General features: G+C 36.8%; 1 protein-coding gene across 4 annotated transcripts in view; it reads left to right on the top strand.

Moving 5' to 3' along the window:
* Positions 1–2,147: 2,147 nt before the first annotated feature.
* Positions 2,148–27,762, top strand: part of LOC127415021 (uncharacterized) — a 29,715-nt gene continuing 4,100 nt past the window's right edge. Inside the window, exons 1-14 of one of the 4 annotated variants that reach the window (XM_051653479.1) lie at positions 2,148–2,249; positions 7,011–7,580; positions 8,226–8,313; positions 15,457–15,971; positions 16,089–16,159; positions 16,271–16,311; positions 21,324–21,380; positions 21,560–21,601; positions 21,939–21,989; positions 23,089–23,274; positions 23,410–23,712; positions 24,115–24,195; positions 24,316–24,420; positions 26,854–27,030. In XM_051653479.1, the coding sequence (XP_051509439.1) occupies positions 7,267–7,580; positions 8,226–8,313; positions 15,457–15,971; positions 16,089–16,159; positions 16,271–16,311; positions 21,324–21,380; positions 21,560–21,601; positions 21,939–21,989; positions 23,089–23,274; positions 23,410–23,712; positions 24,115–24,195; positions 24,316–24,420; positions 26,854–27,030 (2,031 nt within the window). In that variant the 5' untranslated portion in view covers positions 2,148–2,249; positions 7,011–7,266. The remainder of the gene's footprint in view (positions 2,250–7,010; positions 7,581–8,225; positions 8,314–15,456; positions 15,972–16,088; positions 16,160–16,270; positions 16,312–21,323; positions 21,381–21,559; positions 21,602–21,938; positions 21,990–23,088; positions 23,275–23,409; positions 23,713–24,114; positions 24,196–24,315; positions 24,421–26,853; positions 27,031–27,762) is intronic. The other 3 variants (XM_051653480.1, XM_051653482.1, XM_051653483.1) reach the window with 3 other exon arrangements.

The raw sequence follows: 27,762 nt of genomic DNA on the forward strand, positions 1-27,762 counted from the left end.
TATATATATATATATATATATATATATATATATATATATACACACACTATATTGCCAAAAGTATTCGCTCACCCATCCAAATAATTGAATTCAGGTGTTCCAATCACTTCCATGGCCACAGGTGTATAAAATGAAGCACCTAGGCATGCAGACTGCTTCTACAAACATTTGTGAAAGAATGGGCCGCTCTCAGGAGCTCAGTGAATTCCAGCGTGGTACTGTGATAGGATGCCACCTGTGCAACAAGTCCAGTCGTGAAATTTCCTCGCTACTAAATTTTCCACAGTCAACTGTCAGTGGTATTATAACAAAGTGGAAGCGATTGGGAATGACAGCAACTCAGTCACAAAGTGGTAGGCCACGTAAAATGACAGAGCGGGGTCAGCGGATGCTGAGGCGCATAGTGCGCAAATGTCGCCAACTTTCTGCAGAGTCAATCGCTACAGACCTCCAATGTTCATGTGGCCCTCAGATTAGCTCAAGAACAGTGCGTAGAGAGCTTCATGGAATGGCTTTCCATGGCCGAGCAGCTGCATCCAAGCCATACATCACCAAGTGCAATGCAAAGCGTCGGATGCAGTGGTGTAAAGCACGCCGCCACTGGACTCTAGAGCAGTGGAGACGCGTTCTCTGGAGTGACGAATCACGCTTCTCCATCTGGCAATCTGATGGACGAGTCTGGGTTTGGCAGTTGCCAGGAGAACGGTACTTGTCTGACTGCATTGTGCCAACTGTGAAGTTTGGTGGAGGAGGGATTATGATGTGGGGTTGTTTTTCAGGAGCTGGGCTTGGCCCCTTAGTTCCAGTGAAAGGAACTCTGAATGCTTCAGCATACCAAGAGATTTTGGACAATTCCATACTCCCAACTTTGTGGGAACAGTTTGGGGATGGCCCCTTCCTGTTCCAACATGACTGCGCACCAGTGCACAAAGCAAGGTCCATAAAGACATGGATGAGCGAGTTTGGTGTGGAAGAACTTGACTGGCCTGCACAGAGTCCTGACCTCAACCCGATAGAGCACCTTTGGGATGAATTAGAGCGAAGACTGCGAGCCAGGCCTTCTCGTCCAACATCAGTGTCTGACCTCACAAATGCACTTCTGGAAGAATGGTCAAAAATTCCCATAAACACACTCCTAAACCTTGTGGAAAGCCTTCCCAGAAGAGTTGAAGCTGTTATAGCTGCAAAGGGTGGGCCGACGTCATATTAAACCCTATGGATTAAGAATGGGATGTCACTTAAGTTCATATGCATCTAAAGGCAGATGAGCGAATACTTTTGGCAATATAGTGTATATATATTCGTGAATATTGACCCCAATATTTTATCGTATTTTAAAATGAGTGCAATTATGCAACTCCTGCATCACCATATTAGGAAAATAATTACTGTTCTGTAACTTGTTTTCAAACAGATTCCAGAAAGCTATCTTCATCTCCCATTGGTTGTTCAAACAAGTAGTCCCACCCCAATCACATACAATTGGTCGAGCTACTGTTACTGTGTTGGGCTGGTTGGACTCGACATGAACGTTTGATAGCGCCACAGTTACATTTTAAGTGAAATTAACTTACAAATAGCATACTTACAGTTGTCTTTGCATATTAAGATGGGACATAAATAATTTTAACATAAAAAATTACACAAATTTAGATTTTACAGTTATGAAGGCACACTCAAAATAATGTCCTTCTTGGATTTAGATTCTAAGTTAATGTTAATGTACATGTAGACATTAATGTTACATATAAAGAGCTCCACAAATATGACAGAATGGATTTTAAATATGTACGGTAATTCTCCGTACTCGGTACCGAGAGGCCGACACAGTCATAGAAGCAAATGTACACGTCGTTGTTTTGTGGGCTATATAGAAAATGTTATATTCATTACATTGATCTGTTAGTCCGCTATGTTAATATTTTATTTGATTTATTCTGAGATGCTTTTTAAAGAGACCAGACAGAATCAAATGACCTTATATGTACATAGACGTTGTTTATTGTCGTTTTTAACCGATGTTTATACATTTAAAGGTGATATTAAATGGCAGTGGCTCCGTACATCTGCCGACTGATCCATTCAAAAGAATACATGTAAATGTAATGTAAATGACTGTTTTATCGCTAAATGGAATTGTTCGCTAACTCCAGTCCGTATCGACTGCCCACGATGCTCGTTTCTGCGCATGCCCAGAAGATCGCTGAAACTAGGCGAACGGCACGATCGACCGCGCGAGACGCGATGAGGTAAGAATGTCACAATAATGCAAGTATACTATATCATTTTTCTTTTTTTGCATTTCAAAAACACATGTTTATGTAACGCCGATAACGCAATAATTGCGAGATGTCGCTCTAGTAAAAGAATCGAAAGGTCGACGTGGTTCCGTGCAGCCGAAAGCGTACGGAAAGTCTGTTTCGAGACTGCATCGATGTAAGCAGCAGTGGGGAGTGTAGAAGGGGAGGGTCAACAGTGACGGGGGGCTGTTTGCTCGTTCAGCACTGCGAAATGGACGTTGTAGAACCGTGCAAGAATAAACTTATCCACCGCAAATGACAAGGGACAGTGTAAAGGAAATATACTGTCTATGCGCGCGACGTTTGGTGCCGACGTCTTTAAATGTTACGTTGTATCCGCTGTTTTTTTGCGGGCTTGTCGGGACAACATTCCACAGTTCAGCGATATCTGAAATGGAGGCTAGCGAAACTCGATTTTATTGAGCCCGCGGATTACATTTATCACGTTATCACAAGGTATACATGTTAGAAATTAGACGACGTTACAAACCGCATAACAAGATTTATGCTTGAAGTTAAGTTTGTTTATTTGAACCGAAAACGCTCGAGTCAGTGTTTAGTTGTTCACGCGCTTTCTGCACGACCTGAATTAGGGGCACGAGCGCGAGCTCATCAACTTGCAATTATGGTGTCACTTAATTAAAAAATTATCTTTACTGTATGCATGTCAGGTGTAACATCCATTTAATGTCCCTAGTAATCAATATAATCACAAAAGTGACATAATAATAAAACATGAAAGGTATTCTGCAAGGCACCTAAATGTGCACACTATAGGATATCTGCACGTTTGAACGTATATGGCGTTTCTTGGTTCTTGTCATTTGAGAGTAATTGAGACAGAAACAGTTACTTGACACATTTTTATATAAAATTTGAGAATGACAGAAGATTTAAGAAATGTCGATTTTTCTTTTCCTCCCCCAAAAAATCTCATCTACATTTTTCTTTGGGAATACATTTTCCTAGTAAAATAAAGTTACATTCTTGATCGTTTTACAGCACTATACATGTGACTATATCCACAGAGAAATGTACTGCACTGAACAAAAAAAAAACAAAAAAAAAAACGGCAGCTGTGGTTGTCAGAATAATTATGTAAAAATCCAGTAAAAATGTAACTTTACAGAATAACCTGTAAATTTTACAGTTTAAAACTGTTGTAATTTACATGACCACGCTGGCACTATAAAAAAAAAAAAAAAATGTAAAAAAAAATTTACAGTAAAAAATGTCAAATTTGATATAACCTTCTGAAACTGTAAAAATCTGCTTTTTACTTTATAATGTATTGTTAATCACCACAGTAATTACAAAAGGGCACATGATGACAGGAAGTTCACCAATAATGGCTCTTGCAGGAGCAATGACCAATAAACATTTAGAGACAGTGTTCATTGTCACTTACACAAACAATAAACATCATCAGGGTAACACATGTGAAATTAAAATAATACAGTAAACATTAACGAAACTAAACACCACAATGTACATAACTGATATTAAAAATAAGAAAACATAACTATTCTCATAAAATATAATGAAATGTAATGGGTCACGCAGGGAATTGTGGGAATGCACGATTATAGTTTTTTTTACTGTAATTTTAACAATAATTTACTGTAAAAAATACAGGTACTTTCTTGTTAAACAATGTACATTTTACCATTATACAGGAAAATCATACTTTTTACATTTTATTGTAAAAAGTACTTTATTTGTCTTAAAATATATATAAAACTGTTTACTGTATATTTTACAGTTAATACTCATTAATCAATTAACTTTTTTGTCTGTAGCATTTTTACAGTCTTTTACTGTTAAAATGACAGACATTGTTTACAGTGTGTCATTTTACAAGTATTTGCGACAATACTTTCACACTAGCAGAGATTAACATTTTATTACAAACATTGCATTTTATGGCTAGATATTGCTTATGTTCCTCATTTGTATGTCACTTTGGATAAAAGCTTCTGCTAAATGACAATGTAAATGTAGATATGATCTGAATGGATCTTATAAGTAAAGTTCACGAAAAATATAAATATTGTTCCAAGATCTCATATATAGACAATAAGAAGTAGATTGATTTTAGATACTTTATCTTTTCTATCTACTTCTTATTGTCTATATATGAGATTATATAAACATCATTGTTTTAACCACTGTCTGGTTATTAGATGGCTTATTTGGGATTTTATGGATAGTTCATTTAATTTGATTTATTTAGACATTTATACAACTCATAACAATTCAATCCACCAAACATCATCTTACAGTAATTTTACTTTTAAAATTAAAATAGTTACAGAGTTTACAGATTTGATTTATTTCGTTGACACCCCTGAAGATGTTTTAACAGTTTATTTTCGGGTTTTTTTCCTACTATTTTAACCTGGTTTTCGGCATGAAATTAGCTTCTTGCTGGCATGTTAAGAAACAAACAAACTGATTTGACTGAGTTATTTCCTTAAGGACCTCTACAAGTAATCCACCCACTCGATCAGCCAATCTAAACCTTTTCAGCTTAAAGTAAATCTTGCTCCGATCCAAAATTTAAGAAGAAACCACAGTCAAGTTTAATTATCTATTGAGATGTTGATTACACTTTTTTATTATTATCTTGTTTGTGTTATTTTCATTATTGGGAATCTGTTAAGATGCTTATTACCTTTTTTAATATTACATTTTGCCTGATTAATTACAATTACATATAATTAGGGTTTCAGAAGGGCACAAATTTTAACACTTGCTTATGTTGTCTGCTAGCTATGGTTTACTGCACTGTAGCTTTGTTCATTGCCATAGTAATTGCGCTGCATTGCAGATATCGAATCTCAGCCTATTTGTATTGACCTCCTGCTGTCACTGCTGGGCTCGCTGCAATTTCATCACCATGGCAACCACTCGTTTCTGCCCCGTTCTATAAATACTCCCCTTCACGCTAGTCTATCGTGTTTCCTCTTGCCCGCGTCATTCCAGCGGCACAGTTTAATACAAGGATTTTATTTACTTTCGACACGTTGCATTGGCAAACACTTTTGCTGAAATATTTTATTAAAATGTTAGTTGGTATACAGATTGCAATACAATATCTAATGTTTCTCCCTGGCATTTTGCTGGGATTCTTGGATCATCAATATACATGTCTGTGTAATTTGTTTGCAGTCAGAGTTAGTATTTATGTGTATTGAAATTCAATACACTGGCGGCCAAAAGTTTGGAATAATGTACAGATTTTGCTGTTTCGGAAGGAAATTGGTACTTTAATTCACCAAAGTGGTATTCAACTGATCACAAAGTATAGTCAGGACATTACTGATGTAAAAAACAGCACCATCACTATTTGAAAAAAGTCATTTTTGATCAAATCTAGACAGGCCCCATTTCCAGCAGCCATCACTCCAACACCTTATCCTTGAGTAATCATGCTAAATTGATCATTTGGTACTAGAAAATCACTTGCCATTATACCAAACACAGCTGAAAGCTATTTGGTTCGTTAAATGAAGCTTAACATTGTCTTTGTGTTTGTTTTTGAGTTGCCACAGTATGCAATAGACTGGCATGTCTTAAGGTCAATATTAGGTCAAAAATGGCAAAAAAGAAACAGCTTTCTCTAGAAACTCATCAGTCAATCATTGTTTTGAGGAATGAAGGCTACACAATGCTTGAAATTGCCAAAAAACTGAAGATTTCATACAAAGATGTACACTACAGTCTACAAAGACAAAGAACAACTGGCTCTAAAAAGGACAGAAAGAGATGTGGAAGGTCAGATGTTCAACTAAACAAGAGGATAAGTACATCAGAGTCTCTAGTTTGAGAAATAGACGCCTCACATGTCCTCAGCTGACAGCTTCATTGAATTCTACCCGCTCAACACCAGTTTCATGTACAACAGTAAAGAGAAGACTCAAGGGTGCAGGCCTTATGGGAAGAACTGCAAAGAAAAAGCCACTTTTGAAACATAAAAACAAAAAGAAAAGGTTAGAGTGGGCAAAGAAACACAGACATTGGACAACAGATAATTGGAAAAGAGTGTTATGGATCTTAACCCCATTGAGCTTTTGTGGGATCAGCTGGACTGTAAGGTGCGTGAGAAGTACCCGACAAGACAACCACATCTATGGCAAGTGCTACAGGAAGTGTGGGGTGAAATGTCACCTGAGTATCTGGACAAACTGACAGCTGGAATGCCAAGGATCTGCAAAGCTGTCATTGCTGCACGTGGAGGATTTTTTGATGAGAACTCTTTGAAGTAGTTTAAGAAGTTCTGAATATTTTATTTCAAATTGTAATAGTAATTTTTCATGTTATTAATGTCCTGACTATACATTGTGATCAGTTGAATGCCACTTTGGTGAATAAAAGTACCAATTTCTTTCCATAAGAGCAAAATTTGTACATTATTCCAAACTTTTGGCCGCCAGTGTATATGTCCTTAGAAATTAAATATTGTACTGTATTGGCAGGAATATAAAAATAGGTCATGCCGTAATAACAAAATATAATTAAGAGCATGGCCGTAACCACCAAAGACATTGAGAGGGACATGTCCCCCCCCCCCATATTCATAGTAGTGGTCTATTAATATCGTTTTTTTCCATGATTGATTATTAAATTATTTAAATATACTAAATATATGGTTACATCCTTGTAATAAAGTGTTTAATTTAATAACTAATATCTGGATTCTCTTTTCAGGTAAAATATAGTGTTTTATAACCAATAAAAACATGGATGAGATGTTGGAACTTTGACCTTTCAAGCAATCCAGAAAAATTTGAGATGAAATGAATGCTTCCTATTGTTATGGACTAAATATAGTAGTTTTCTTATCATTTGAAAAATGTGAGCCACTAATTCAATAGCCTGACGGTGCCTGGGATGACTCTAAATCATTGGTCTCACAATTCTGATAATAATATAGAGCCCTCAAGGCTACAACTACCGATTCAACATGACGGATGAGCTGAGCAGGACGTCAGCTGAACATGATGAGACGGAACCAGTGGAGATTGTGTCAGTGATCTTAAATGATATGCTCCCGATTGGAGCAGACGTCGCTTCTTCCGATATGGTGCATACGGTGGAGAACGTTGTTACTTCCGATGTGGAACATACATTGAACAACGCTGTAACTGCACATGTGGAACACACATCGGAGAACGACTTGTCTGGCAAAGTGACGGTTGAGTTACCTCCTGATTGGTTGAAGCCAATGGAGGAGGATGATGTTGATGAAGGTGTTGAGATGGAGAAGACCAATGACATGTATGTGCTTATACCTCATTTTTGTTTGCATTTAGTTGAATATTTTATATTTTGCATGTATATTGTCTAAAAATATGTTCGGTATACAGTGGGGTCCAAAGTTTGAGACTACATTTAAACCTAGAAATGAACAGTTTGAAATTTTAAGCTAGAAAAAGGATGTAACATGAAGAGTAAATATTTAAGATTCTGCATTACTTCTGGGTTACTAATGAAATGTAAGCAAATTTATTTCCATTGAAGCCCATAAGATGCTTTCTTGGAACATTGTGAAATCTTGCTGGGATAATGTTGATAAACAGGTTTTGCACAAATTTCCCAGCTTGAGTGCATGCTGTCTTAAAGTAAAACTGAGCTTATAAATAATAATTTGTGATTAAAACATTTGTATTAAATTAGAAATGTGAAATAGAAATATTGTCACTAGTGGTCTCAGATTTTTGGACCCTACTGTATGTCTTTGTTTTTTTGTCTTATATGAATTTAGTTGATATTTAATTTTAATGATAGATCCAAATCACATAAATTGAATGCACAAATCACATTCAGTCTCAATGTCAGTATGGAGGAGCTTTAGGAACTGCTGAAATATTCACATCACAGCTGCTAAAGAAAATCACGCTAATCTCTCTCATGTGCTCACAGTCCAAAGGTAAAACGACGCAGGGGTAGGCCTCCTCGAGCCAAAAATATCAGAAAAAGATTGCTAATGGAAGGCCTTATGAAAACTAAGGTATGTTTAGCTTTTTCTGTCTTGTCTAAGTCTTCTGTTTGCATTGTAAGAATAGCATTGTGTATATTTGAAAAAAGATAAATTATTGCCATTTCTCTTTTTACAAATACTTTAAAATGCTCTTGAATTTTCTCATCATTTACTCACCCTCATGCCATCCCAGATGTGTATGACTTTCTTTCTTCTGCTGAACACAAACAAAGATTTTTAGAAGAATATTTCAGCGCTGTTGGTCCTCACAATGCAAGTGAATGGGCACCAAAATTTTGAAGCTACAAATTGCACATAAAGGCAGCATAAAAGTAATCCATAAGACTCCTTTGGTTAAATCCATATCTTCAGAAGCAATATGATAGGTGTGGGTGAGACACAGATCAATATTTAAGTCCTTTTTTACTATAAACTCTCCTCCCTGCCCAGTAGGTGGCGATATGCATTAAGAATGCGAATCACCAAAAACAAAATAAGAAGAATATTAAAGTGAAAGTGGAGATTGATAGTAAAAACTGACTTAAATATTAGGCTTGGGATTGATGCCTTGTTTCAGCAGAAGAAAGTCATACACATCTGGGATGGCATGAGGGTGAGGAAATGATGAGAGAATTTTCATTTTTGGGTGGACTGTCCCTTTAATTAGTGGTGCTTGCTAAAGCATGAATGATACCTCAAATCATGCAGTTTGTTGAGGAAAGGTGTGCTGTTACTTTTTTAAGCAATCAGACTACAGTTTTTGCCTGGAGGACAATAAAACAGGTGGAAAACATCCCATAGACTTAAATTGAAGGAGGGACACAAGCCGTATCTAGGGATCAGAATTAGAGGTCATCCGATAGTGGATTTTACCAATACAATAACTAAGTTGGGCAGTACCTGCCAATAACCGATTAATCAACCGATAGTTTTTGAAATTGATACTGAATGAAAAAATAACACAAAGTAAATTAGTGCTGAACTTTATTACAAAAATAAACAATACTGACTGAACCATGAAAATGTATTGTACTTTTTTAAATGAAATAAATATATAACTATTAATATATACTAATATTCAAATTTTAAAGTCAGCTGATTTTTAAATTGATGTTGTTTCCTTAGTCCACAAGAGGGCGCAATAAATACATAAAGCATTCAGTACCGTTATATTATTGCAAAGAACATTCCTATCCTAGTTGTTAAAAAAAGAGCATTTCATTTTCAACTAATGTGCATAAAATAAATAAATAAAGTTTTAGTCGGTCCATATTATCAAATGTTTAGTCAAAAGTAAAATGAGGGGGGCTTCAATAGACAGTTCACATGGTGTTACGCTTGCACTGATTCCTACTACTCCAGACTCAAGCTTCATAATAACAGCGAAGTACCACATTGTTTTTTTATTCAGTACAGTTGTAGCAATATTCACAGATAGCAGTGGTATTCGGCTGAACTCTGTGGTGAAGCGGCTCAGACTATAAGCCCAGGCCAGAGGCTGTTCAACTGGAACTGAACACGAGGATCTCGAGACATACATTTCCAAGTTGAACATCTTTCCTGACAAAGCATTTAAACAACTCATTGCTTAATCTGAGAAACGCTTATAAGAGAGCAAGACTCAATGGCCAAAGACCTCCACCAACTGTAAGGGGCTGTTCACACCGAATGCTTTTGCAACCATCCATTTTTTTTATTTCGCCTATAGAGGCTGCTCTCATACTGTATAAAGACAGTGGACCCTGTCCAGCCGCTCCAGCACCGGACGGAACAGGGAAAAACTATCGATGTGGATTTTTGCCAATAACCGATAGTTCCCGATATCTGTTGTTAGTGCTGATATCGGCAAAACCGATATATCGGTCAACCTCTAATCAGAATATCATAGAGACTTTGGGGGGCATCTTTTGACATGGGCCAGCAAGCATCCACCTAACAAACATCTATAACGTCGTAGCAACACGCTATAACCACTCAGAACATCTTAGCAACCATATAGCAATGCATTAGCAACCACCCATAACATCCTAGCATTGTGGCAATGACATCAGCCTGGGCAAGTACCAGTCACATTTTCTTAAAATGTGAAGTAAAGGAAAAGTAAACATTTATTTTAAATGTTAGGATTAAATAATTACCTAGAATGTGCTTTTGATTTACATAAACATATAAATTGCAAGTTATACAGTTGTAATATTTAGGGATGCACCGATACAAAATTTGTGCACCAATAATGATATCTGATTATTTAGAAAAATATCTGCCTATACCAATAGTTTGTTGGTTCTGCTTTTTTATGCTTCCTGTCACTGATCATAGAGCTGTTCAGCCGTGACGTCTAATTCACCACAACTTCCCTCTGGATTTTCCTATGAGTTTTTATAATGGGGTTTTTCAACTTAAAGAGGAAAATAAGTTCTATGGTAGAAATTACTTGACGATACATGGATGTTTTGTTCTACAACATAAATTACACACTTTCATACCTCAAATGTGAATTTTGAAGCTGTATTGAATTAAATACCTTTTTTAAAAACACACGACAGCTTCAAAATTCACGTTTGAGGTATGAAAGTGTGTAATTTATGTTGTAGAACAAAACGTCCACAAATTGTCAAGTAATGTTTACCACAGACCTTATTTTACTTCTACGTTTAAAATCCCCATTATAAAAACCCATTGTAAAATCCCGAGGGGACCCATGGCAAACTCTCTTCCGGGTTTGTGGAATACAATCTGAACAGCTCTGTTAGTTAAACAACTTCAAAAGAAATTTAAATAATAATTTTTCTCTGTGTCTCCATATGATTTCCATGTTTCAAAGTAACTGGTCTCAGTTATAAACAAGAACACATTATGAACTCACATAAACATTCTTAAACCACATTAAAGGAATATTCCGGGTTCAATACCAGTTAAGCTCAGTCGATAGCATTTGTGGCATGATGTTGATTACCACAAAACATAATTTCGACTTGTCCCTCCTTTTCTTTAAAAAAAAGAAAGCAAAAATTGAGGTAACTGTGAGGCACTTACAGTGGAAGTCAATGGGGGCCAATCAGTAAATGTTAAAACGCTCACTGTTTCAAAAGTTTAGCCACAAGACGTAAACAATATGTGTGTTAACATGATTTTAAAGGCTTACTAACCTTTTCTGTGTAAAGTTATATCCAATTTTACAACTTTGTTGTAGGGCTGCTCGATTATGGCAAAAATCATAATGACGATTATTTTGGTCAATATTGAGATCATGATTATTTAACACGATTACTCATTGACTTTGGAAGATTCATGCATTTATTGAACTTTTAAAAAAACTTGTCTTTTTAACAGTGGATTTCCTTGAACCTGAAATGTAAACTGCACTGGGTAGGGGAGGAGGATATTGTCATATGATAATTAATTTATGTTATGTATGATAGTCAAATAAAGAAAAGCCTCCATCACCATCATTTACAGCAGGGGTGCTCACACTTCTATGGAATGAGATCTGCTTTTTCATCATGTTATTGCAGCAAGATCTACCATGTACAATAAAGGTTTTACATTATCACAATACTAAAATTTCAGTAGTCTGTAGTGAAATTTGATGATTCTCAATACCAGCTTCAAAACCACAGCAAATAATAACACTAAATAATATGTTAATTATGGAAGAATGGTTTCAAGTTCTTAAGTAATTATTCAAGACTAGTAAACAGTCAATAATAAAATAACATTAAAAAACAGCAATGAATAGAAATAGATAAAAAATAATAGAACAAAAAATACAAATTAAGAAAAATTCTGTGCTTTTTTTAACAGCTTTACAAGTTTTTAACAGCAGTTTATAGCATTCAAGGAAACATTCAGAATGAAATGCAACATAAAACTACTACTGGTCTTCACTGTATGATTATAATACATTCATACTTTTTAAAGCTACTAAAGGTATTCAGTCAAGAGCAGTGAGTGTTTTCTGGTTTTCTTGTTGTTGTTTGATTATTATAATGTCACACTAGAGAGCAGCAGGTCTATTAGCTTACATTTATACTTACAAGTCCGACATTTTAATACAAATCTGCTTTTTTCTCCGCTGTTTACGTTCACTTTAGACATCACTCTCTGTGTTTACATGAATACCTCACCATTTTGGCGGAATTTTTAAATGTATTCGACTGTTCAGGTGCGCACTAGCGTGAGCATTCTCGAAAAACACACACATGTTCAGCACACACACATACGCCGCCTGTCAATCAAACAGGGCATAGCTGTTACTAGATCACTAGCAAATTATAAAATTACATGTTCTGGATTACTTTCAACTGCAGAGTAAACATATAAACTTTCTAATAAGTGACACAGGCCCAGGCAATCACATTTATAGCCGGTTATTTTTTCGTTATTTCCGTTTTAATCAGTTAGTTTGTTTGTCCGGTCCAGCAAGTAGAATACTCTTTCACTTGCCCCTTCAAAAATCCATTTGTCCCAGACAAGCGTTAATATCGAGTCCTGATTAAATATTTTATTCAACACTCTCTGGTAACAATTATTTCTTCTGCAGTATAGCTCCTAAAGTAAATGTACATTGTTTTAAGGGAGTTTTAGATATTATTTTGGAAAACAAGCCAAACATGTATGTTGTTCCAGTGTATAATGGGCTAAGACTACACTCTCTCACCTTTAAGTTCACTTTGATCCATCTTTAACTCACAAAAAAAAAAAAACGTTCTCTTCTTAATAGAGCTGGGTATCGCCGATTTTCTTCATGATAAGATACTCACAGTGAACGTGACACATATATTTTGATTCACTATGTCGTGAGCCATCACGTTATAATCTAGCTGCAGCAAACACGCGCGAGTGAGGGGCGTCAGCCGGGAGAACATTCAATCTCTTCCCCGGTCACTTCACGCAACTATAGACATGGCTGTGACCGCACAGAGAAATGCCAGTTTCAGAGTCTATTTTCATAACCCGCTTCCTTATTATTTGAACTTTAATAAAGGATGCCTTAAAGATATAATGGCGGGGTGTTTCATTGCGAAACTGAATGCGGCACAATAATCGTTTTATCTCGATTATCTTGTTTTCATAATCGTTGGGAGCCAAAATCGTAATTGAAAATAAAACTCGATTAATCGCCCAGCCCTACTTCGTTACCATGACATAAAATGGTATAAACCCTAAAACAGGGGTCTGCAACCTATGGCACGCATGCCAGCATTGGCACGTGGAGGGGTGATCACTGGCACGGCAGCAACGGCGAGAGAGGTGTAGACTATTTTATTCTTATGAAATTCTGCCCTGCATTCCAATCTACATCTTGATGTAATCCTTCCTCATGATTAGTGGTCGACCAATATACCACAGAGGCCGATAAATCAACCGATATTGTGACTTTTTTAATTATCGCATTGGCTGATAAATTTTCCTGTTTGGCCGATTTCTTGAGGCCGCCGAAAATCACCTGCTTGCATGTGAAGCGACTGAGACTTGTAAACGACCAGTCATGGTTTGTTTTGTTTTCACATGCCATCGTGTTACTACAATAATAGACCGGTGTGCTTTCTCCCTCTCTCTCCTCACTTTAACTCTCTTGTCTAATGAGAAAAAGGCAAATATCTATAAAACTAATATCATAAACCGTCTGCAAATATGAGCATATCTCGTTTAAATAGATGTAATAAACAAACCTCACACAACTTCAGCAGATCCAGTATCCTTTGGAGCGCTCATTTATCTACCTCTAAAGCACGTATTCTATCAGCCTTTCTTCAACAGTTCCCTGTCACTTTTAACTTTCTTTTCTAATGATAAAAGGCAAATATTAATAAAACTTGTATGATATACCATTTGCAAATATGCAGATATCTCATTTAAACAGATGTCATTCACGATCCTCACGAAAATCCAGCATTTTCTTCCCATCGAGCGCTCATTTAATATCTTCCTCTGAAGTGCGTATTCCATCAGCCAGAATCAAAAACTTCAGGATCAGGATCAAAAGTTCCTCTGATTCAAAAATCATGATGGTCACTCCGTGTCAATCCAAGAAGGCGATCCAGTCCATTTAAACTGTGTGTTTGGATTGACGGTCTCAAAAGCGGAGGCAACTGAGACTTGTCCTCTGCCACACGGATTGAGGTAAACGCGCCACGTGGGAATTGGGCATGCCAAATTGAGGAGAAAAGGGGATAAAATTATAAACAAAATTAAATAAGAAAGATTCCACATAGTTTCGTGATCAGTAATCAAATAAGCAAATTTGTGACATAAATTGTGTTAACTAATTTTGTGCAAAAGGACAGGTTTTCTATCATTTAAGCACTATCACAAGATGCTCTGTGAAAATTCACATGCAAGATTTTTCACATGCGGGTTTTGCACAAATTTTTCACTCAAACTGTTACGCTGATAATATCATTTTTAATGAAAAATGAACGATTAAAATAGAAAAATGCAAAATAGAAACATTGTCACAAGTGGACTCAAACTTTGAAAAATGGGGGGGTCTCAGCAATTGACCAGAAAAATAAAAAAAGTTACTCCATGTCAAAAAGGTTGTCGACCTCTGCCCTAAAACGACCATAAAAACTTGAATTTAAACAACTTTACAGATCAAATAATACACAAGTTTTGACAGAAAAATTAATGGAATGGCTTTCATAAAATTATAAGCTTCACGTTTCTGCCTTTAAACCCTCCACAAATTGGCCACATTCACTTCTATTGTAAGTGCCTCACTGCAACTTAGGTTTTTGCTTTTTTTTTTTTTTTTAGAAAAGGAGGGACAAGTCTAAATAAATTTTTGTGGTTATCAACATTATGCCACACATGCTGTTGAGTGAGCTTAACTTATATTGAATCCATTCCTTTAACGGAATTCTGAAAATCGTATAAAGTTTACAAATTGCTACTCTATTGTCATTGTCAACCAATTCAATGTAATTCCACACGAGACATTTTCTTCCACAAACAACACGAGTTGTAGGCCAATTGTCCAACATGTTTTTCCGCCCCCTTTTGATTGACAGGAAATAATCAGCCCTGTTCATCGGCTGTTTTTAAGCAATCGGCCGATGTCTAATAGTGCAAATAATTGCTTTTATTGGCTGATATCGATGATTGGCCTAGTAACATGCATTTTTAATCTAAACTCATTTTTTCTCTGTGGTTTCTTGGCATGAACAGGGTTTTGGGACCCCCACACGCTCAAACCGGTCATCAAAAACTGCCACTCCTCACCCAGATCTGACCCAAACGCCTGAAGTCTCACCCAAAACACCCCAGAGCACCTCTCAAAGCCAGATGTCCACACCCAAGGGACCCCAACTCACACCCATCTCACCTGCAGAGGGCAGCACCATCTCACGGACAGCCAACACAGAATTTCGCAGTTCTCCACGCCTCACAAGGGTCTCCCAGCTTAGCCCAGATGCTGCTGGGACACAAAATCCCTGTCACTCTCCTGTTGTGAAAGTAGGCAACGTTTCCCAACAGAAAACAAACTCTTCTACCACACCTGGGAAAGACAGCAACGAGCCACCTCTTCGACTCTGGCTTTACCCGTCTATGGAACCCATTAGCCTTACAAAAACTCAGGACACACTCTCAGATCAGACCATACCAATAGACTCGCCAAATATTCCAGAGGCCACGCACAATGGAAGAAAGCCAGTAAAGGAGGAAATCATTCCTCTGCTCAGGTGAATAACATATTTATCTATCTCTATTTCAAATACTCTGAAAATCTGCCTTCAGCATTTTCTCATGGTCTGCTTCAAACTGAACCTTTGCAAAGTAAGTTGTTTTTCTTTCTTCAGTGACTGCTTTAACTGTGGCTGCCCATTTTTTGCTAAGAAAGCTGGAGACATGTTGTGCCCTGGATGCACACGTATGTGAATTTTACTTTTCAGCAAATATGTTATTGTTCAATATTTCCAATTAATGTCATCTCCTTTATGTATAGTCTAGTCTAACTTTGACAGAATTCTCATTTTTGCAGCAGAGAAGAAGCAATCTCCTCCAAGCATAGTATTTAGGAAGGTATGTATTAATAGACAGCATTTCTATGATTGTATCCATGACCTGTCAGCCTGCCTTTTCTTGCCTTCTCTCACTGATTCTTGAGCACTGGGAGAAAACAGACGTGACCCTAGTTTCTTTGTCAGGAAGTTAATGAAATACATTAAAAACACAATTCACACAAAACAATTATTTAATACACCTCTGCTAAGATGAACATGCTTTCTATGTCTGTGTTCAAAGTCATTTTGATATTTTTTGGGACTTGAAGTTAAAAATGTGGTGTAACGTCCGGAGACGTAACTAAAATTTGGAATAAAAGTCTCATCAAGAGCCGAAATTCTTGAAAAATGGAATGTTGGCGTAATTAGTTGTAATAATCCCTTATTGATGTTTCTTAAAATAAATAAGATGTAAAACAAATTTGTTTTAAAATGTTATTAATATTTGAAAAACATTTGTCCAAAAAAATTAAAGTCAGGTGGTGTAACCAACATGCAGGTAACCGTTTTCATGTCATGTGACCAAAAACAAAGGAGAGAGGACGCCTTTAGGCTCTCATGACTGTGTAGCAAGATTTTTGAAATATAGATATTTGACATTTTTTATTTTTTTTAAAAAGGCACATTTTGTTGAGGTCAAATGGAGTAACCATAAGACTACGTCCACATTAATCAGGATACATTTGAACACAGCGTTTTTGTCCACACTGCTGTTTTCAAGCGTTTTCCCAAAGTTGCTCGTCCACACTAAAAGGTATGAAAACTCTTAAATCCCCTTACTGCACATGCAAAACATCGGCATTCCATGTATGGGCTAAAACGCAACTGTCCTCATGTTTTGTCGCCGGACAGCAGTTCCGAGTAAACTTCACGTCGCCTTTGAAGGAATGCATTGTTATGGTTGTACAAAGTACCATTTATCTTTAACATCGCTCTCAAAGTGAATAACTAGCACAATAACGGAGCAACAACATGGGCCACCATCTTGATTGTTTTGGGTTGAATGGATCACATGACTGTGTCACATGACAACAAATATGTCATTGTTTTCAGATATCTCCGTCTTCCCTGTCCACACCATAGATATACATATGTAGATGCCTCATTCAGCTGGTTTGGATATGTCAACTGCGGCGCCATCTTGGAATGGTCAACAGAGAGCTGTTTGAATGCAAGTATATGGAGAAGAAGCCTCAGACCGTTGCATAAACTTATTTTGTCTGGAAACAGTTCATCGTGTAATGAATTGACTGACTGGGTGCTAATTTTCAGTTTGCCATTATATATTAATTTTTAGAGGACTTTATTTGCAGTTTGCTACGGGATTTAAGTTAACTCAGGATATTTTATATTATCTAAAATATCACCCAACGTTTATGGAAAATCAGATAATCTGAAAGTTGGATGGAAAAGACAATAGACTTTTGCAGATCGTATCTGTCAATTTACATTCATGTGTTGATGGACAGCTCTTGGCCTACGGTCGGACATGCCGACATATTGCGGTCATTAGAAACAGCTGCTAAAAAGGTATCTACATATACTGTAGATGTCTATGGTCCACACTACAACGCAATGACGGAATTTTCAAATTTGTCCACTTGGGAGAGCGTTTTTGAAAAGCTTAGGTTTTGCTGTCAAAAATGCAGTCTCGGTACGTTTACACAACAACGATGTACTAAAAATGGAAACATTCACACGGATCCGTGAAAACGACTAAAAACGCTGTATTATGCATGCCAGGCCAGTAGTTGGCGATGTCACTTTGTAAAGAAACACTACGTGCCTGTGCACGTAAGCATTCTTCCACAGAGCGGTGAATACAAACAATGAAGATGGCGATCGCTGGTCGTAGTAGTGATGCAGTAAATCTACACTTTGCTGGAGAAGCGTCAATAAACTCAAAATCTTGAGCAGCACAAACACAGTCCTGTAGTCCACCATTGTAGTTTTGAATATCTCGCGCATTGTTTTGAAGTACTCGCGCGCATGCCTATAGACTGAACATGTAATACGCATGCGCATGTCGTCTTCGTTTTCACAAATTCGCATTTTTGTATGTTTACACAGAGACGATAACGGCATCGTTTTCAAAAACTTGAACTTTGAAACCCATTTTCAAAAGTTTGTGTTTTCAGGCCCCAAAATGCCGTTGTCGTGTAAACGAACAGCCAAAACGCATAAAAAGTTTTCCGTTTTTAGTTGAAAACATTGTCGTGTAAATGGCCCTACAGTGTGGATGGAAGGCCAAAACATAGAGAAAAAGATGCATTTTTAAACTAAAACGTTTTAGGGTACATTTGCACGACAACGAAGTACTAAATACGGAAACGTTTTTTTAAAAGTTTCGCGTACAGACGACAACGTTGTCAAAACGATCCCCGTTCACACGGATCTGTGAAAACGACTAAAAACGCTGTATTATGCATGCCAGGCCAGTAGTTGGCGATGTCACTTTGTAAAGAAACACTACGCGCCTGTGCACATAAGCATTTTTCCACAGAGCGGTGACACAAACAATGAAGATGGCGATCGCTGGTCGTGGTAGTGATGCAGTAAATCTACACTCTGCTGGAGAAGCATAAATAAACTCAAAATCTTGAGCAGCACAAGCACAGTCCTGTAGTCCGCCATTGTAGTTTTGAATGTCTTGCGCGTTGTTTTGAAGTACTCGCGTGCATGCCTATAGACTGAACACGTAATACGCGTGCCCATGACGTCATTGTTTTCACAAAACGCCATTGTTGTGTAAACGAACAGCCAAAACGCATAAAAAGTTTTTCGTTTTTAGTTGAAAACGTCATGTAAACGGCCCCTTATTGTGGATGTGGCTTAAAAACTGAGCTTTTCGAAAACGCTCTCCCAAGTGAATAAATTTGAAAACACCATCTTCACGTTGTAGTGTGCAGGGAAGATGGAGATATCTGAAAACGATGACGCATTTGTTGTCATGTGACGCAGTCATGTGATCCATTCAACCCAAAACAATGGCCGCCCACGCTGTAGCGTCATTATTGTGCCAGTTATTCACTTTGAGAGCATTATTAAAAATAAATGTTACTATGTACAAAGTACCGACGCAAAGATTACTCGGAATTGCTGTCCGGCGACGAAACACAAGGACAGTTGCGTTTCAGCCCGTACATGGAACTCAAAACGTACATTTTCACATGCGCAGTAAGGAGATTTAAGTTTTTTCATACGTTTTAGTGCGGACGGGCAACTTTTGGAAAATGCTATAAAATGGCAGTGTGGATGGAAAGTATTTCGAAAATGCAGTTTTCAAATATATCCGAATTAATGTGGACGTAGCCTAAGAAAATATCTTGATATTCGTGTCTCAAAAATATGATATTTGTAAGAAATAATTTTTTTTATTTCTTCGAGTATTCAAGGTGCAAGGAAAGTATTTTAATGCATTTTACTTGATGGTTAGACCACTTTTTAAAGTAATTCATTTTTTGTTTGTTTTTTTAAATGCTAAATGTTGTTCGAAAATATATGAAACCAACATAAACTTGGCACCTGTTTTACACTACATTTTTTTTTTTAAATCTCATTTTTAGCATCTCGGACAACCTTATTTAGATTATTCTGTTAAACCTAAAGGGGTGTTCCCCTAGTTTTTTGTTTTGTTTTGTTTTGTTTTTGTTTTGTTTTGTTTGTACATGCTGTCACTTAGCCAATACTGTCAGATGCAAAAAATAAGTGCAAATATATTTATCATAAATATTGACAAATCTAGCATTCATCTTTGAAAAACTGTTTTTCTTATGTTTAATTTATATTAATCTATATGAATTATTGATTTATGCTATGAAGACAGGTGATTTTAAGTCCGATATATCGGTTTTACCGATTAATCAGTGCCGATAGTTGCTTTATGGAACGATTGTTTGTTGGCAAAAATCTATGCCGATAGCTGCCGATAGTTTTTCCATGTTCCTCTGAAAATTACGTTTTTTAAATTGAAGCGAGGGCATGCAAAGAAAAATGCAATTTGTGAATAATAATAATAATATATAGGCTTTAAAAAGCTTAATTTGGTAAATATTAAATATAGAGCATTGTAACTGAGCCAACTCTATGTCATTTTAAAATAAGAGTCCCTGGTGTGTTTTAGGCTTGTTTAGTTTTAAAAGTTATGCACAAAGTCTTCTTTTTTTTTTATTTCTTTTTATTATTATTATTGGGACTTTGGTTGAAAAATAAGCTACATCTGGGATTTTATACATTTTGAACTCTGACCTCTTTGTGCCGACTAAGAAAATGTTGTAGCATTCTATGAATTGATTTTAAAAACTATCGCCGATTAATCAACTATCGGCCTTTTCCACCAACTAAGTTATCGGTATTGGCAAAATCCACTATCGGTCGACCTCTAGTTTTAAGGGTGGTGAGTGATCATGTCACTGACCTGTCTACCACACACAGTGATAATGTCAAATGGTAATTTTATAATTTTGATAAAATAAAGAGTAAATAAAATGTTATTTATCTCTTGATTTACTTCAAACTGGATATGTTGCTATTTTTGAACCTAATGGCAGGCAGGCAGTCAGTTGACCATATTATTGACCATAATGGCAAGTCAGATTTGGGGCTTGTTTGGTCCCATGTCTCAAGAATCAGTGCTGCACTGTTCTGTTATTTTTTTGTAGATATTTGTACTGCACTAGAATGGCTACAGTGTTGCTGTGTCTGTTTATGTTAGTTAGGTGTAGACCTTTGGCGATACTTTTGGGTCTTTAATGTCTGAAATAACACTAAGCCTACTTTCCACGCGTCTAGTGATGCTCTATAAACTAACACAGCTTGTGCAGCTTGAATGCAAAATGTTTGCTTACAGATTATCTTTTAATTCCTCTAGAAATATTCCTGTCTTGATTCTTTTCTGTTCTTGAATATTTCTTTTCTAGTTATCTTATTTTCTTTCCCTTCTGATTTCTTTGATTGTAAAATGTCTGTTTATCTTATTTTGATTTTGCTTCATGAGTTTTGTATTATTCTTTTATGTTGTTTGTTTTTAAGGTGGGGCAAGATCAGTGGGCGGTTGGGAAAACAAAACCTTCAAAAAAACAAATACTGGTAATAATCATATAATATCGTGTAGACGCAGAAGTATCTAGTCATTCATGACATGTATGGGCTGAAACAAGAAATATAGCATACGCAAAAGCATTGCCAAAGACCATTGAATAATGCAACAGTAGCTAAACTTAAATTTACACTTAGACCCACATCAAAATGTCACCCTGTTCCTGCAGAAATCATATCCCAGATACGTCCCAAAGAAAGTTTTAAAAAAGGTAAGTGTTTATGTTTCATATAGTTTGGTCTGTTTTTTCCCATCTGTTTTTAGATATAAAACAAAATATTTACTACATTTTTCAATTTAATGTATAGTTTTTCATGCACAAGCCTAGCAGCATAACAATATAAAATCGCAAAATTGTGAAAGCACTACCGCATTACCACTGAGTGTTGATTTAAGTGTTATTAATTGACACATTTTGTTACATACCGGTAATCTGTATTGGTAATAATAAAGGTGAAGTGCGCTGTTCTTCCAGTGTTAAAATAATGTTTTGTATACCTGTGCTGTGTATACAATACTGATCCAGGCAGTTCTTTGTGTGTATTTAGGATTTTGTCCCTGATGGTGATGATGATGATGATGATGATGATGAATGTGGGGTGAGTGAGTCACATCCATTCTTTATCTAATAGATATTTATTAAAGGCAATAGTAAAATCATGCTTGCTGGTAGCACCAAGCACTAGTGACTAGTATTTTATAGTTTTTGGAGACTCGGCTAATGATTGTGCATGTTACAGATATTGAACATCTGCATTAAATTCTAAAGGAATATTCTGGGTTAAAGCAATTACTTGAAATTTTCCTTTAAAAGGACAGTTCACCCAAAAATGCAAATTCTGTCATCACTTACTCACCCTCATGCTGTTCCAAACCCTTAAATGAATATTTCTGGATCAATACCAGTTAAGATCAATCAACAACATTTGTGGCATAATGCTGATTACCACAAAAAATCATTTTGACTTGTCGTTTTCTTTAAAAAAAAAAAAAAAAAAAAAAAAAAAAGAATAAAAGCAAAAATTGAGGTTACAGTGAGGCACTTACAATGGAAGTGAATGGGGCAATTTTTGGAGGGGTTAAAGCCAGAAATGTGAAGCTTATAATTTTATAAAAGCACACATTAATTCTTATGTTAAAACTCATGTATTATTTGAGCTCTAAAGTTGTTTAAATCGTCATTTTTACAGTCATTTTAGGGTGTGTTGACATTACTTCGTCATGGCAACGAAGTTGTACAATTTGCTATAACTTTACAGGAAAGGTTAGTAAGCGTTTTTATCACACTATAATCATGTTAACACATATTGTAAGTCTTGTGTCTATACTTTTGAAATGGTGAGAATTATAACGTTTATGGAGTGGCCCCATTCACTTCCATTGTAAGTGCATCACTGTAACCCAGATTTTTTCTTCGAAATTATTTGGTAATCAATATTTTTCCACAAATGCTGTCAATTGAGCTTGACTTGTATTGAAGCTGATACAAAAGGAGACCCTTTTGAAAAAGGTCATTTTTATGTTTGCAGTTCTGATCGGTGATTCCAGTGGCGGAGAAATTACACCCACACACCACCCTTTTGAAATATTACTTCAAACCTCTACTCAGTCTGACATAATCTTTAAGTCCTTTATTAATGGAACAAACAAAAAGACTTTGTTATACGGTCATCTCTCTTTGTCTACTGTGACTTTTAGGGAGGAAATAAAAAAAGGAATCGCAGAATGTGCCAACAATGTGTTGCGTGTCTCAGAGACTACGACTGTGGCGAGTGTGACTTTTGCAAGGACAAGCCCAAGTTTGGTGGCAGCAACAAGAAACGACAGAAATGTCGCTTGCGTCAGTGCCAGTTTCAGTCAAAGCTTCAATATCGAAGCTCACGTGTATGTATAATCTAGTGACATCACTTAAGGGTGAGGTGATCACATGACCTTCCTGCCAATATCAGTTTCAAGATGTATTTTGCAGGATATTTCCTGTTTGAATATAATGCTCGTTCCTAATTTCCAATCATGTAGGTTCAGCGGAATCCATCATTTCCACGAAGAAGAAAGTACAACAAGCCTGGGAGACCGTCAAAAAAACGGAAAAACTCACGTCACCCCTGGGATAATGATTATGATGATGATGATAATGATGATGATGATGATGATGTCGTCACTGATAAGGAAGATGTCAAAGTGGAATTCAAACGTTTGAAGAGGAATGGCTCCAGGTCTAGAGGAAGAAGGAAATGGAATTACAGTTTTAAGGAAGAGGATACGTTTGTTGAAGCCGTGATTGATGATGATGTTGACGATGATGAACCAGACAACGAGGAGGTTACTGTTTTTTTAAATGTTGCAGTTAATGGAGTGAAATGTTACATGACCAGTTACTGAAACAGAGTTTAAATTTCATCCAGACGTCTAGATGTATTTTCGGCAAAAAGTTGCCATCGACGGCATTTTTTTTTTTTCTCTAAAGTTGTTATACATGTAGCTTTTATGACATCTGTCACACAACAGCATGTTTTAAATTACCTAGTGAAGACAAAAGGTGATACACACATATAGATGGATCAACAGACAGATAGATTATTTATTAAATTATCAGACAGATTGATAAATAGATGGTTTATTAAATATAGTTATTATAATTTTAGATTTTTGTATGAACCTGTTTAAAGCAAAACTATTGTTAATTTAAATGTCATTATTTTTTAATGTGATTTGTTTTGATAGGCTCCCATTACTCTGGGCAATGAGAGGTTGACGGTGGCATCTAATGAAATTTACTCAAACACCTGTGAACTCAATGCTCATGTAAGCTTTCTGGAAAAATATGAATTTTCAAATGTGTTATAATGCATCATTAGATTGACTTCTGTGTCACCTGTAGCTTCCTCCCAGTAAACTTCATTTCTGTTTATTTGCCGATTCCAGTCTGATGCTTTCCCATTGGTTCAGAATGAGACTATGAAAATTGTAGTGGCCAATGGCACTGAAAATTCCAATGGATTCAGTATCATCCAACCACCTCAGTCTCAGGTGAGTAGACACCGCAACAGTGACCGCACACTTTTTCAATGGTGTTTTTCTCCATAGACATTTAAAAAAATCCTCAATCTAAGCCTTAAACCAAACCAATGAGCTCTGACATAACTTACAACATTGGACTGGAGGCAAAAAGACAAAACCAGACTGGGTACTTTTGAGAGAATGAACTTCCTTGTTCCAGTGAAGCATAAAGGATTGAATCTGTCTGGATTATTATTTTTTTTCTCAATGTATTTCTACAGTGCTACTGTGTTTAATTCTCTAACGATACAAAATCTCATATTAATTTACATTATGTTGGTAGGTTAAACGATCACAGTACTTAGCCTGCAAACACTTACTACGAAACTGCTTATTGTGACTTATTTCATTGGTGGATCTTGCTTAAGGATTGTGGGTAGTCTAGTACTTCACCGGAAATTCGGCCATTAAAGTCGCCATGAAACGGAAGTTATGACCGACTTTATTACTGTATTGTAATGTATTTCCGAGTGAAACGGCTTTTCGAACGAGAAATTTTTTTTTAGGGCAGGGACTTTGTTTACGTTAGGACAAGGCTGGATGCATTGTGCAAATACAGATGAATGTGAAACAAGTGAGTAGAAGCTAATTTGTCCTCTTTTTGAATCACAATACACTAAGCATAAAGAATAAAGAACACTTACATGAGTGGTATATCCAAGAAACCTCCATCTGCAGAAAAATATAAATTAACTCCAGCGAGTTTCCTTTTGTCCAGCTTCGGCGTCAGCGTGTCTTGTTTAGAAGTCATCATTCCTATGCGCTATTCCATACAAAGACAATTACCCTCAACTGTGAGAGCTTCAGAAGACTGAAAGGTGATAGTGTTAAGTCAAAACTAATTTTTAAGCGATTCTTATCATAAAATCTGTTTGGAATTGACTCTACAACATGGATTGAGCTCCTTTCGAAGTATCCTGTGAAGGCATGATCAGCGCCAGTTAGAACACAGCCAGACATGCTTGGGGAGGGAGTGTTCTCGTTCTAGAAAGCATTTGATTGGACAAAGATTCTCATGCCATCTGTGTCGTCATGAATGTGCCTTGGTCTGTCAAGCCAGAAGAGAGAGACTGCTGATTTTAAATGCTTATATCTGGGGGCCTGGGTAGCTCAGCAAGTAAAGACGCTGACTACCACACCTGGAGTCACAAGTTCGAATCCAGGGCGTGCTGAGTGACTCCAGTCAGGTCTCCTAAGCAACCAATTGGCCCAATTGATAGGGTGGGAAGAGTCACATTGGGTTAACCTCCTTGTGGTCGCTATAATGTGGTTCTCGCTTTCGGTGGGGCACGTGGTGAGTTGTGCGTGGATGCCGTGGAGAATAGCGTGAAGCCTCCACACGCGCTAGGTCTCTGCAGTAACGCGCTCAACAAGCCACATGATAAGATGCGCGGATTGACTGTCTCAGATGCGGAGGCAACTGAGATTTGTCCTCCGCCACCCGGATTGAGGTGAGTCACTATGCCACCACGAGGACTTAGAGCGCATTGTGTATTGGGCATTCCAAATTGGGGAGAAAAGGGGAGAAAATATATATTAGAAATTATTTTCCAAGCATGTATTGTTGCAATAGGCTGTATTTTATGTATGCATTAGGGATGCTCCGATTGATTGGCCACCCATCGGTATTGGCCGATATTCACGTCCTATATCTCAATAGGTGATCAGTAATTTGGCCGATCGCATTATCTGATGGCTCATGTCGCCAAAGACGCGCGGCTCCTTTATGACTTGAGCAGCACTGTCATGGCATCCCGGAGTGTGGGGAATACAGGCAGAGTGTTGTAAACTTGATTCAGCAGTTAAGAACGATCCAGTGGGAGAGGTATGGCGAATATGAAAAATTTGTGTACTGTACTGTTAATGTGGCGTTTCACACATGGCAGTGCCAAGTGAAAACATCACAAGCTGTGAAATGGTCTGAAATGGCTTCTCAGTCTCTGCCGGGCATAGGCATCTAAGTAAAAATGTGAATTACAAGATATGGTGTAATTAAAACATCTTTATTAAATATCTCCTAATTAATCTGCATTAACAGTAGTAGCACCCGTAGAGTCCAGAAACATGTGCTCTTTCTCTGCTTTCCTTTCATCTCTTGCCCTCATGAGAGAGTGCATATTCACCTCATTAAAGTTCAAGCAGCAACAAGTGAAAAATTAACTATTAATACAAACATCCAACTAAATAAATAAATAATTATTATTTATACACTATTAAGATAAAATAATATAATGTATTAAAAATAATGCCATTTTTTTTATTAGTGGATAAAAATAAAGTGTGTGATAAACAACTTACAAAATCTGATATACACCTCTGAGATGTAGTACTGAATTATTTGAGCTGGTCAGCAGTTTTGCTTAGTGTGTCATTTTGTTTTTGTATTTATTTTGTATTTAAAAGAACCTATACTACACCATGCCTGGCCTGCCAGGGACGTTGGGTGAAGATGTCAATCAGAATGGCTTTCTGCAGATTGAGATGGTTAGAGTGGGGTCTCCACTGTCACAATATATAGATGAACCACAGAACACAGCACAGCACATGACAGAACCCCTACAGGAAGAGTCCACACCGGTGGTGAGTCACTGTTTTCTTTGGTACTGATATACAGTATACAGTATGGTCCAAAACATCTGAGACCTCATAAAAAATCTGGAATTTAAAATGAAACCTTTTAAACCTGTAAATAAACTTTAAGGATTAAAAAAAATAAATAAAAAAAAGAGTTATGACATAAAATGAAGAATAGTTATCTAATCTTGTCACTAACAAAATGTAAGCAAGCTTGTGACATTGACCACATTAACTACTTTGTACAAAAGGTCAGATTTCCATGCTTCCATTAAAGCACATTAGATGCTCTTTGGAACATTTTCAAAACATGCTGGATAACATGGATAATCAGGTTTTGAAACAAGCTTGAGTGTATGCTGTCATTTAAGCAGCGGGGGACATAACAAATACTAAGAAATTGTAACATTAATTTAATTTTTTCTTAGATTGATTTGATCAAACCCCTAAGTATTAAAGTAAGGTGTGTAACTTGTCCCGCACCAATTGTGATGCATGAAAGACGTAAATGAATGAATGAATTATAATTTGGCTTGTTTAAAAGCGGTGTACTATTCCTTTTAATAAGTGATTTTCATGTGATGGGTGATAAATCAAGTGGAAAAAACCCCATAGACTTGCATCAAAGGAGGGATGCAAGCCATTTTTAGGGATATCAGAATGTCATAGAAACTTGGTGGTGGGCTCTTTGACTTGGGCCAGTAAGCAACAACCTAGAACACCTTAGTAATGACCACT

Source organism: Myxocyprinus asiaticus, chromosome 24 (assembly GCF_019703515.2).
Source record: "Myxocyprinus asiaticus isolate MX2 ecotype Aquarium Trade chromosome 24, UBuf_Myxa_2, whole genome shotgun sequence".
NCBI lineage: Eukaryota > Metazoa > Chordata > Actinopteri > Cypriniformes > Catostomidae > Myxocyprinus > Myxocyprinus asiaticus.